The following is a 12155-nucleotide window of genomic DNA, read 5'->3' as shown; positions in this document are numbered from 1 at the left end:
CACAGCCTTTTTGGGAGCCTCAAACCCATCTCATTGAGCTTCCATGCTTCCTGGGGGGCCGGTGGGCTGCAGATGCATGCTGCGCTTGGCTTGTTGGGCTGCGGGAGAGGGACAGACTCAGTGCAGCACAGTCGTCCCAGGCTTGGACTAAGGAGCCGAGTGGCCCCTCTGCTTGGACCTGCCTGCTGTGGTCCTCAGGCACATGTTGCTCCTACTTTTTTTGGGATGAAATCCAAGCAGGGGCTGCCTGAGGTTGTGGGGCTGGTGCTGCAGAGTTGCCCCACTCATCCCAGTTAAAAAAAAAAAAAAAACCATAAAAGTGAACAAAAACGGGTTTTTTGGAGGGGTGACGGCATGTGCACTCTAACCTTCTGCTTTCCTTTTCATCTCCTCTCTAATCTAGAAACCTGTACTAATTGCAGTTAGATTTATGAGCATAACCCGCAGTTCAATCCCGGTATGTATTAACTGCAGCGTGCCCTGCGCCAGCCGCCGCGTCCCTCCGTTGTCTGTCACCACCGCTCATTCCAGCCTCGTCCCACCGGCCATTGTCTGTGACGTTGCCCGTCCCATCCCCAAGCAGGTGCTGCTCTTCAGGGCCACCGTTTCTCCCACAGGTCCCCCGGGTGGCAGGAGTTCAGGAGGGCTGGCGTTTGGCCATCCCTGCACACAGCTCCTTGAAAAACCGCTTTCCACCCTTTTTCCCCTTCCTACTTATTTTTTTTCTATTTTCTTTTCTTTTTCCATCCTGTGCTTCTCTCTTTTTTTGGCTTTACTTGACTCACCGCTTCCCTTTCCACCCCAATTTCTGCTCGCTCAGGATGCGTTTCAGCATCAAGTTGCTTTCGCAGTGCTACTGTATCTTGAGATGGTGGATAAAACCCCTGACCTGGATGCCTCAGAGACCATGAGGCATCTGAAGGTCTCCTTCACCTTCTTGGAGGAGCACCACCACCACCTTGAACTCAAGATCAGGACACCCAGGTTTGAACTGGGAGGGGTTCAGCAACCCCTGTATTCCCCAACTCCATCCCACCTTGAGTTTGAGTTCCCAGCGAGACCACGATGGGCAAGAAAAGTGCCTGCAGGTTTTTGGGCATGCTCATGGGGCTGTTTCCTTTCCTATCAGGTTCAGTCCATGATGCTTCTCCCCATCCTTCAGCATCACAAGGGTCAGGAGTTGGAGAAGAGCAAAATTTGAGCTCTACTCCCCCAACGCTGTTTCGCAAGCATGCCATTTCGCAGGGGCTTAAGTCCATGAGCCGGTGGGATCTTTGGGATCTCAGGGGTTTTGGCTAATAGGATTCCAGTAGCTCCGGTAAACCTCAGAAGAGCGCTGGGGCATGGGAGCAGCTCTGCTGCTGGAGAAAGGTCCCTGAGGTGTGACGTTAAAAGATGAAAGGGGTAAAATGGAGCAAATACCGCTTTTAAAAGAAAAAAGGAGGCTCCTTTACCCTGCAAACCTATTCCACACACACGGGGAATCAGAGAGACACAGGGATGCCCCAGCTACAGGGTTTAAATAGACCTACAGGGAGAAAGGTTGCATTGCAACAAGCTCTTCAACCGCGAGGAGATGCAGGTTCATCCTTGGGATGGTTGTCAGGAGGAGGGCAGCAAGTGATGGGCGTGACTCAGGCTGGTCGACATCTCCTAAGTCCTGGTCAGTTCAGGATCTTGAATTTGGAAGATGTTATGTGTCTGGTTATGATAACAGTTAAGATAAAAGTTTTTTAATGTCCGTGGTGTCCCTCATCCCCAAAATCCATGTTTTTCTTCTACTCTGTGGAGCAGATCTGTAGAGCTGGTCCTTGAAAGGTTAAAGCAGCTGCATGTATAATATTCTTCCATACATACTACCCCCGTTTGAGCCCTTTTCCATTGCTGGTTTTAATATTAAAAAAAATAGATGGTTCTTCAGAGCTTTTCAGCAAGGACCACTGCATTAAATCTCCACATTTAACTGCGGGTGCAAAAATTAACATTTATTGTCTTATAACGGCCCATTGGAGGTGGTCTTGGTTTATGGATCTTACGTACATGAGATCAGAACGTGGTTAGGTGTGAGTTACCGTTTGCCAAAGGAGTTGGTAGAGACCCTTGCGATGCTCAGGAAGTACCAAGGGTGGGTGAGGGAAGGATGCGAGACATGATCTAATGAGAAAGTGGGAGCTGGGTGCCCTGAAATCAAAGCCGTGGTGATGCTCCCACCCAACGCCAACACAGCCCCCTGGCAGGTCAAGCTTCCCATCATATGGGCTGTGGGCTTTGCAGAAACCCATCCTGCTGCCAGCTGGGCTTGCTTTGAAGTCCAAGTTGCACTTGGTCCACCACTGATGGCAGTGCTGTCCTCACCACCTCCATCCTCACCCCCTTCAACATGTTGAGTCCTTCCGGTACCTCTCCCAGGCTGGGGTGAGATTTTGGAGGGTCCTGGGTATGACAGCCAGCGGCGCACTGAGGACCGATGGCCGGGACTGTCGTCTTCGCTCCTTGGGAGAGCAGTGTGGTTGGCACCTGAGATGTTTGCAAAATCACCTTGGCTGGTGGTGGTGACGCCGTTGTCTCTCTTCAGGGCAAAGGACGCGTGCGACGCAGCGCCTACCCCAGCCCAACATCTCCCGTCGCTGTGTGCTTGCCCTCAGTGACAGATGTCCCTGAGGAGACCATGAGCAGTGAGGAAGCCATGGAGATGGAGGTGACAGAGCAGCAGCAAGTGGCCATGCAGCAGGAGGAGAAGGTGCTGACGGAGCAGATCGAGAGCCTGCAGAAGGAAAAGTGAGTCCAGTCAGGGGTTCAAGCTGCTATAGGTTATATATGGATATTATCTGACATCATATAATTGACACGCTGCTCGTAGGGTGAGCTGGAGGCCTCCTTCCCTCCATGATATCTTGGTGTACGCTCATCCCTTTCTTCTCCTCCCCACCTTTTTGGTCCTTTTGGGTCAATGGGACTGGGTTGCTTTTTGGCAGGGAGGAGCTGACGTTTGAGATGCTGACACTGGAGCCTCGTGCCTCTGACGACGAAACCCTTGAATCTGAAGCCTCCATCGGCACTGCCGACAGCTCCGAAAATTTGAACTTTGACTCTGAAGGAGCCATCTCTGATCGTTCGGGTAAATCCAGGTGTTCTTGGGTTTATCATGGAATGGTTTGGGTTGGAAGGGACCTTCAAAGATCATCTAGGCCAATCCCCCTGCAAAGAGCAGGGACATCTTCAACTAGATCATGTTGCTTAGGTTTTCAGGAGCTTGGGGAGGGGGTTTATTTGTTTTTTCCGGTCCACTCTTGATGTATAGCAATTTAAATGGGTATAAAGAGAGGGGTTAAGGGTTAAAACACATGGACCTGGGGAGGTGGGTGGTAGCACCCAAGGTTTGATGGGGAGGTGAGTGCTCCTCCAGTGCTGCTGCATCATCCTGGGTGATGCTACCTCCAGCAAGATGCCAGGAACGTTGTCCTGGCTCAGTGGTGTGTGTCCCCAGGAAGTGGCACCGAGATGCTGGGTGGTTTCAGGGTGTTGATCCTCTGGTGGTCCTTCCCCCATCCCCAGAGAGAAGCGTAGCACTTACCTCCCTGCGCCCCACGAAGGTGGAGGGGACAAGCCGGCTGCGAAGGCACCCCAGGATGCGTCCAGACCCAGCAGACCCAGCTGACGCCTCCATTTCCTCCTCCTCCTCCTCCTCCCAATCGTCCACCTCCTGCTTGCCCCACCTGCCCCGGAAGCGCTTCCAGATGTACTCCAAATCACCTTTCTACCGAGCAGGAGGGTCCAGCGAGCCCCCCGAAACCCGGCCGAGCCCTGAGGGCTTCGTGGGACCTCTGCGTTATCCTGAGGACCGGCCTCAGTTCACCACCCGTGGGACGTTCAACCCAGAGAAAGGCAAACAGAAACTGAAGAGCGTGAAAACTTCCCCGCCGAAAACCAAAGAGCCCCCAGATGGGGGGACAGCGGGGGGACGCAAGAGAAACCCCGAGGCTGACTGCGCTGCTGCCCAACCCCTCGTCCTCCTGGGGAGCAATGAGTTCATGGTCTGAGATGCTCCACCCCGGGGACGCGTCACGCACCGGAGCATCCTCCCCATTGGCAGCACCGGCAGCGCTCCTGATGGCTTCCTCATTAACACCAGGAGGATGAATTCTTAATGAAAAAGGCTGGTGGGGGACAGTTTTAACGGTGGCCTTAATGGTTTGGGGGGGGTTGAGACCTTCGGGGGGGGTTGGACTGGGGATGGAGGGGCACTGGCCGGCTCCTGCGCCCTTCCCCTAGGAGCATCCAACATCTCGGAGCATTGCGCTGCCAAACCTTTGTACTGAATTGCCGTCGCCTGTCGGTAGGAGAAAACCAAGCCTAAAAATCCTGTGGGAGCATCCCGAGCCAGCACTGGCTCCGCTCCAGCCAGCCAAGCCCTCCATGCTTTAACCACCTCATCCACGCCAACGCCAAGCGCATGGAAAAAGCGTTAAAATCTGCCAAAAATCACCTTTTTTTTTTTCTTTTTTCAAACGTGACCTAACCACCTTTCCTCTTTTTTTTTTTTGAAGACCATCAGTATTAAAAAATAATAATAATAATAATCAAGGACTACTTGAAGCTATATTTGTTTATATGCCGGTTACTGGAGTTTGTTGTAATTTTTTTTTTTTTTCCCCCAGACAGAACTTCTTTTTCTTCTTATTATTATTATTTTTTGGCCGGGGAGGAGGGAATTGATAGGCTGAGCTCTTCTGCCAGCGTTACCGCCAGTGTCACCATCCATCACTTGCCACTACCACCTTGCTCTATACATTGGTTTTTTTAAACAAGAAATCCCTGGAGGTGTAATTAGCATGATTTAAAAGCAATGCCTATGATAGGACTAATTAGCAACATTAGCTAATGACTTGGCTCTTAATCCCTCTGGTATCATCATCATTGACACCATTGGTGGCACCTGGAGAAGCTCCAGGTACTGGAAAACCTCTGGAAAGGTGAAATTAGGAGCCCCGGGGCACTAATTAGATCAGTAAAGGCTGGATCCGTCCTTTCAGAGGGGCTGGGCATCACAGGTTGAGGCTCGTCCTTTCCCAAAGCACTACCGAAATGGGGGAAAATACCAAAAAATTGAGTTTTCCTGAGTATTTTGTGTTTTGCCAGGTTATGCCCGCATCTCTGGGTTTAGCCAAGCCACTCTTTGGTCCCCTCTCCCCCTGCCCAGAGGGCCATTTCTTTCAAGGGATGGTTTATTTATTGGGAGTTTTATTTTTTCTTTCTTTTTTTTTTTTTTTTTTTTTCCAGTGGGGGAAAGCAAGAGATGCCGCAGGGAGAGCGGGGGCACGGGAACAGCATCCACCTCAGCACTGCATCCCGGGAGTGGAGCGAAACCAAGTGAATCATCCCCCATTCATAGGGGAAAATGGGATTTTACTATCCCCAGACAGGAAAATAGGGATTTTAGGAGTGACCCGGGTTGCGCTGGCAAGGCAGGTGGTGGCCACAACAGCAAAAGCTCCTGGGGAGTCACCCTAAACCCCGCTGGAGCTGGAAATAGGAGGAGCATCCCCAGTGCTCTGTGCCAAAACCAGCCATTTTAGAGCCTCTTTATCCAAAACTGCAGGAATTCCCCTCAAAGTGGCCAGGCTCCAGGCAAGGAGGTCCCTGATGGCAGGTGGAAGGGCTCCATCCTCATCCTCAGTTTTCTCGCCTGGGCGGCATAAGAACAGCAGGGACAGTGGATCTGGCTCAGGCAGTGCCTCCAAACATATATATATATATATATATATATATATGTATATTTCTTTTGAGAGAGATATATATTTCCCTTATATATATATATATATAATATATATGAAGAAAATATATTTAAAAGAATATATATTCTATATATTAAAAATATATATATAAAAGAATATATATAAAGAATAAATATGTTTCTTTATATATTTTATATTTCTTTTATATATAGTACATTTATATAAAGAAATCTATATAAGATATATATTATATAAAGATATATATTTATGTATATATTTTTTACATATTTCTTTATAAAGAAATATATATTAAAGAAATATATACTATATATAAAAATATATATTTCTTTATACATATAGAAGAAATATATTAAAAATATATAAAGAAATATATATGTTTCTTTATATATATTTATATATTTCTTTATAGAGTATCTTTCTCTCTCTATAAAGAAATATATATACCATATATAAAGAATATACATTTATGTATTTTATCTCTATTTCTTTATATATATAAATATATAGAATATATATAGAAAATATATTTCTTTATATATCATGTATTTGTGTGTGTGTATATATATATAAAGAAAAAACATATAAAAGAAATATATATATATATTTTAAAAATCCCGCCAGGAGCTAAGCTAGCAGTCAGCACTGGATGCCCCAGGAATTGGGGGGGGGCGGAATGAGATGTTCCGGGGTCCCCTGCTGGTGCATCCCCCCAGCATCTCCCATAGCTCCTTCCCGGCCCTCCCTCTGGCAAAAGGCCGGATTTGGGGGCATAAAATGTTTTTTTTTCCAGAGCGGCATGAATGTACTTACTACTGGACAGGAGAGGGGGCTGCGTGCTGTTAATTATTATTTTTTTTAATGGAAATTTTTTTTAAGTAATTTATAAGTCTGCTGCGTGTAAATTAAAAACAAAGTCTGTATTGTAAGAGGATATATTATCCTGTGTCATCCACGCTAGAAATTGTTTAAAAAAGGAAAAAATTGAGAAATAAAAGTGTAATTCTATAAAGGCGAAGAATTTCTGGTGCCCCACAGCTGGGGGACGCTGCCGCTTGTCAAACCCCCAAATTACTGTTGGGTTTTGGGGGTATTTTTTCCTTCTGCCATCAGACCATGGTGTGTATAAAGTGCAATTTGTGGATTTTTCCTCAAATCCTCCCCGTGGCTGTACAAAGCGGCTAGGCAAACCCCTGACCCTGCGCTAATTAAAGAGCTGTAACGAGGAGCGCCTGGTGCTGGGTGCTGTGTTTGATGCTGGGGGGACAACGGCGGCTCCCCTGCCCCAGCCTCTGCCGGGGTCTGAGTCTGTGCTTCCGGCTCATTTCCATGCAGATTATTTATGTTTGGATTATTTATATCCAGATCATTTCTATTTATCTTATTTATATTCAGATTATTTCTAATCAGATTATTTATATTTATCTTATTTATATCGGATAATTTATTTTCAATTTATTTGTATTCAGATTCTTTCAGATTATGTATATTGATCTTTTTTATATTCAGATTATTTAATTCAGATTATTCAGATTACTTCTATTCAGATTTTTTATATTCAGATAATTTATTTTCACTTTATTTCAGATTATTTTAATTTTATTTATATTCACATTATTTCTATTAATCTTATTTATATTCCAATTATTTAATTCAGGTTATTTATATTTATCTTATTTATATTCAGATAATTTCTTTTCAATTTATTTATATTCAGATTATTTCTTTTTCTCTTATTTATTTATATTCAGATTATTAATATTCAGTTGGTGCCCCCCTGCTGCCACCCCCATCTGAGGACGGGGACCCCGAGTCAGCAGCACGAGGAGCCTGGCTGCAAAAGCCCTCTTTATTTGGCGTATAAAAAGGTGGGGGGAGAGCAGGAGCCCCTCAGGACATGGGGATGAGGGGCTGTCACGGCGTGTCCTCTGGGATCACGGAGCTGAAGTCGCAGTGGGGGAGAGCCCCGTGCCCTGTGAGTGAGGGGCAGCGATTGCGGTTGAGGGGACACGCAGCCCTGGGATGGCATTCCCCCATGGCCAGTGTCACCCCTGGGCTGGTGTCATGCCCCTAGCATGGTGTCACCCCAGGCTGGCGTCACCCTCAGCCAATGTCACCCCTAGTCTGGCATCATCCCTGGCCAGTATCACCCCTGGCTGGTGTTACCCCAGGGCTGGGGTCACCCCCAGGCTGGCATTGCCCCTTGCCAGTGTCACCCCTGGCCCATGTCACCCTAGAGCTGGTGTCACCCACAGGCTTGCATCACCCCTGGGCTGCCATCACCCCAGCCAGTGTCACCCCTGGTCTGGTATCATACCCCAGGATGGCCATCACCCCTGTGGCCAGTGTCACCCCTAGGCTGGCATCATCACTGGCCAATGTCACCCCCAGGCTGGCATCACCCCCGGGCTGGCATCACCCCCAGGCCCATGTCACTCCTGGTCTGGTGTCATGCTCCAGGCTGGCATCATCCCTGGGCCAGTGCCACCCTCAGGCTGGTGTCACCCCTGAGTGGCAGTGGGTCCCCATGTGTGCTGGTGCCACAGCAAGGGCACCTTGCCTGGGTCCATGGGTTCCTCCAGCGTTTGGGATAGTGGCACCCATCAAGGCACCCAACCCAATGAGGTGCTCCCGGTGTGTCTGGCACTCATTTGGGGACATCCCCCTGTGACCAGCTGTCCCCAGTGAAGCTGGCCCCACATCCCAGCTGCCAGTAGCATCCCATGGTTCTGGCCACCACCCTGGAGACAGGACCACGGGCACCTTCACACTCCATAGCATCCCAGGGTGAGGAAACCCAGGGTGGGGGTGACAGGGTTCCACCACAGGGTGACAAACAAGCTGGGTGACATTGGGGTGGGGGGAGGTCAGTTCTTGAACATGTCACACAGCAGTTTCTCCATGGGGGTGTTGCCGATCGTCCGGCGGAAGAAAAGCAGCTCCACACGCTCGGAGGAGATAAAGCGCAGTGCTGGGAGGAGCAGCAGCAGCTTCCCGAACCTGGGGGATAGAGCGGTGGCCATGGGTGGGTGTCGCCACCCCTGGTGTCAGCCATGGGGGTGTGGGGATGGCGGTACCTGACAGGCTGCCCGGGGTAGTGAGAACGGTTGTGCTGGCCCAGCATCACCTGTGACTGGTCCTGCAGGTTCTCTACCTGCTCAGGGTCCTTCAGGCCGCGGGTCTCTGCAGGGACAAGGGGGTGACGGTGTGGGGTGGGGACACAGGGATGGACAGTGGTGGGTGCTGGTGGGTCCCTCACCTGGTTTGAAGAGCACCACGGCCTTCATGCAGGCAAATTCAGTGGGGTCAACGGCCAACGCCTTGAAGCGGCCGAGGGTCTCCTGCAGTGCCCGGACGTCCAGGGTAGCCGGCAGCAGCTTGCCAGGGGCCGGCTCGGGGACAGACAGCAGTGGGCAGCTCTCCAAGGGCATGGACCACTGGATGGCACAGAGCAGGAACAGCTCGCTCCATGCTTCCTCCAGCAGGATCACCTGGGGGGGGGGGGGGAGCCCCAAAAAACCCTGTCACCCCCAAAGCCTCCAACACCTGCAACCACCACAGTGGGTTGGGCGGAAGAGCATCTTCTGAGGAGCACCCCAAGACCCTGCAGTGAATGTTGTGGGGATTGCTCCAGCCATCCCCATCCCACCAGTTGCCTACATTTTTTGGGGTCCCCACTGCCCCATAGAGGGGGGGTTCCCAACCCCACCTGGTCACGGAAGGGCAGGTTGGAGAAGACGGGCAGGTTTTTGGCCCATTTCACAGCCATGAAGAGAAGACGCGCTGAAGTCTCGTAGACGTTTTCGGGGCTGGCCGCCGGGTATGGTGCCACCTGGTACTCGCCAGCTGCCCGCTCTGGCTCGCCACCTGTCACATCCACTGTCTCATCAGCTGTGGGGACAGAAGGGGACGCTGGTGGTCACCCCACTGTGGGGACAACCTCCCACCAGTCCCCTCCCCACCGGTGGCCACCCACCATCCTCAGGCTCCAGCTTGGCGCAGGTCTCGGCCGTCATCAGGCTGGCCATAAAGCGATGGTTGGTGGGCGGCGTGGGTGCTCGGGGTCCCGGGGTGATGGCAACAGTGGCACTGGAACTGCGGGGGGCTGGGCAGGGGGTCAGGGGGACCTCACGGGTGGTGGCCACATGCTCGGGGGGCAGCTCGGTGTCCAGCTCAATGCTGTCCAGCCGGACCTGGGCCGTGCTGCGGGGCTGGCGCTCATTCTGCACGGCTGCAGGGACAAGGTGGCATCAGCACCAACCACTCCGCTGTCACCCCCACCATCTGTCACTGTGTGTCCCCCGCACCCATCTCACCATCCTTGTTCATGCCAGCTTGCAGGCACTTCTTCAGCCGGCAGGCCTGGCACTGGTTGCGGTGTGCCTTGTCCACTGGGCACAGCCCTGTCCCCGCCTGGCACCTATGGAGAGAGGTGGCACATGGCTGCAGCCCCTGGGGTGGCCCCTGTACCTGGGGGATCCTGTCCCCAAGGTTTGTCCTGCCCCCATGGGTGCCATGTCCTGGGGGTGCTTTGTCCCTGTTGGGTGTCTTGTCCCCCCCAATGGGTGCCCCACCACAATGGGCACCCTGTCCCCAATGGGTGCCCTGTCCCAATGAATGCCCTGTCCCCAGTGGGTGCCCTGTCCCTCCATGGGTGCACTGTCCCAGTGAATACCCTGCCTTGATGGGTGTCCTGGTCCCATGGGTGCCCTGGACCCCCGCCAGGTCCCTGCCCCATTGGGTGCCTGTCCCCCTAGTCCCTGCCCTGCTGGGTGCCCATCCCCTGGGTCCCTGCCCCACTGGCTGCTCCTCCCCCCTGGCTGGTCCCTGCCCCATGGGGACCCCTCACCCCCGTCCCCACCTGTAGATGAGCTTCCTGCGGACACTGCGCTTGAAGAAGCCGCTGCAGCCGTTGCAGGCATAGATGCCATAGTGCTTCCCGCTGCTGGTGTCCCCGCACACCTTGCACAGCAGCACGGGGCTCAGCGCCTTGCCAGGGGCCGGGCTCAGCCCTGCGGGAGTGGAGCCGCCACATTCGGGGTGACTTAGGACACCCCGATGTCCCTCATCCCTCCCACCAGTCCCCACTGCCCCCCAGCACGCTGGCGATGGGATGGTTTCCACCTTCGCTGGTCCAGCCCAGGAACATGAATGGGGAGACCTTTGGACTCCAGCGATTGCACATGGGGTTCAGGATCTCCCTAAGCCCCAGCCCCTGGGGTGCTATGGGATGAGCTCTCATGGGACTTTTAAAAGGGGATGAAATGTTGTCCCTAGGGATGGGGACACCAGGTGTCCCAGTGAGGAGATGCCAGGCATCCCAGAGAAGGGCCACAACCAGGGACCGGAGGTGTCCTGGAGAAGGGCCGCGGCTGGGGACACTGGGCATCCCAACAAGGGGCTGTGGGCATCCCAGAGAAGGGACACAGCAGGGGACCACAAGGACCCTGGAGAAGGGCCGGGGACCATGGGCATCCAGGAGAGGTTTATGGCTGGGGACTGCAGGCATCCCGCAAAAGGGCCATATCTGGGGGATCCTGAAGAAGGACCATGATGAGGACCATGGGCATTATGGAGAGCATTGGGGTTGGGGACTGCAGGCATACTGGCCCAGAGAAAGACCACAATGGGAACTCTCAGCATCTTGGAGAAGGGTGGTAGCTGAGGACCCTGGGCACCCAGGAGAAGGACCACGATGGGGACCCCAGGTATCTTGGAGAAGGACCACGATGGGGACCCCAGGTATCTTGGAGAAGAACCATGATGAGGACCCCAGGCATCCCAGATAAGGACCATGATGGAGACCCTCACCATCCTGGTGAAGGACTACAATGGGGGCCCCGGGCATCTTGGAGAAGGACCATAATGGGGACCCCAGCCATCCTGGAGAAGGACCATAATGGGGACCCCAGCCATCCTGGAGAAGGGCTGTGATGGGGAACCCAGGTATCTTGGAGAAGGACCACGATGGGGACCCCAGCCATCCCTGAGAAGGACCATGATGGGGACCCTAGATATCTTGGAGAAGGACTACGATGGGGACCCCAGCCATCCTGAAGAAAGACCCCACACGGCAGCCGCGGTCCCGCCGTGTCGCACCCACTCAAGCAGAATACCACCTCTTACCCGTGGGGCTATCATCCAGCCCAGTGCTCACCACCGACCCTGCTGGCGACGCAGCCATCCCGTACCCAGCGTTCCTGACCTGTCCCTCTTCCCTCCCTCCGGCTGCCACTGCGGTGGGTGCCCTGGGGTCTGGCGAGGCGGTGGGTGCTCCGGCAGCTCTGCAGGCAGCAGGGCTCTTGCCTTGCTCTCTTCAAGGCAGCTTAGTGGCGGGCGCTGTGTAAGCAGCCGCCTCTTTGTCACCCTCTTAATCTTTAGTGTCTGCGCAGGGAGGGGGGG

At 52.7% G+C, this 12155-nt stretch overlaps 2 protein-coding genes across 9 annotated transcripts in view; one reads left to right on the top strand and one right to left on the bottom strand.

Moving 5' to 3' along the window:
* The window catches only part of MYO9A (myosin IXA), a 191042-nt gene extending 185279 nt beyond the window's left edge, over nucleotides 1–5763 (top strand). For 5 of the 8 annotated variants that reach the window (XM_075505565.1, XM_075505564.1, XM_075505563.1 and 2 more), the window contains 3 exons: nucleotides 2576–2778; nucleotides 2976–3118; nucleotides 3556–5763. In XM_075505565.1, the coding sequence (XP_075361680.1) occupies nucleotides 2576–2778; nucleotides 2976–3118; nucleotides 3556–4040 (831 nt within the window). In that variant the 3' untranslated portion in view covers nucleotides 4041–5763. The remainder of the gene's footprint in view (nucleotides 1–2575; nucleotides 2779–2975; nucleotides 3119–3555) is intronic. The other 3 variants (XM_075505568.1, XM_075505567.1, XM_075505566.1) reach the window with 1 other exon arrangement.
* Nucleotides 5764–8620: 2857 nt separating this feature from the next.
* NR2E3 (nuclear receptor subfamily 2 group E member 3) lies at nucleotides 8621–11937 on the bottom strand. Its single transcript, XM_075504170.1, has 8 exons — nucleotides 11880–11937; nucleotides 10615–10765; nucleotides 10070–10173; nucleotides 9730–9984; nucleotides 9463–9644; nucleotides 9013–9244; nucleotides 8831–8936; nucleotides 8621–8753 (listed from the first exon to the last, which is right to left on the bottom strand). Exons 1-8 carry the CDS (start codon nucleotides 11935–11937, stop codon nucleotides 8621–8623), a joined length of 1221 nt encoding a protein of 406 aa, XP_075360285.1.
* Nucleotides 11938–12155: the final 218 nt, after the last annotated feature.

This window comes from Mycteria americana, chromosome 6, assembly GCF_035582795.1.
Source record: "Mycteria americana isolate JAX WOST 10 ecotype Jacksonville Zoo and Gardens chromosome 6, USCA_MyAme_1.0, whole genome shotgun sequence".
Classification (NCBI taxonomy): Eukaryota; Metazoa; Chordata; class Aves; order Ciconiiformes; family Ciconiidae; genus Mycteria; species Mycteria americana.
The sequence above is the reverse complement of the archived record's forward strand: the minus strand, read 5'-3'. Positions and strand labels throughout refer to the sequence as shown.

Bases quoted from the DNA above. Each gene is read 5' to 3' on its own strand.
- NR2E3 (XM_075504170.1), bottom strand. From the start codon at position 11,937: ATGGCTGCGTCGCCAGCAGGGTCGGTGGTGAGCACTGGGCTGGATGAT. The intron at 9,985-10,069 runs GTGAGATGGGTG...TTGTCCCTGCAG, and splicing joins AGCTGGCATGAACAAGGATG to CCGTGCAGAATGAGCGCCAG. The intron at 8,937-9,012 runs GTGAGGGACCCA...TTGTCCCTGCAG, and splicing joins CGTGGTGCTCTTCAAACCAG to AGACCCGCGGCCTGAAGGAC.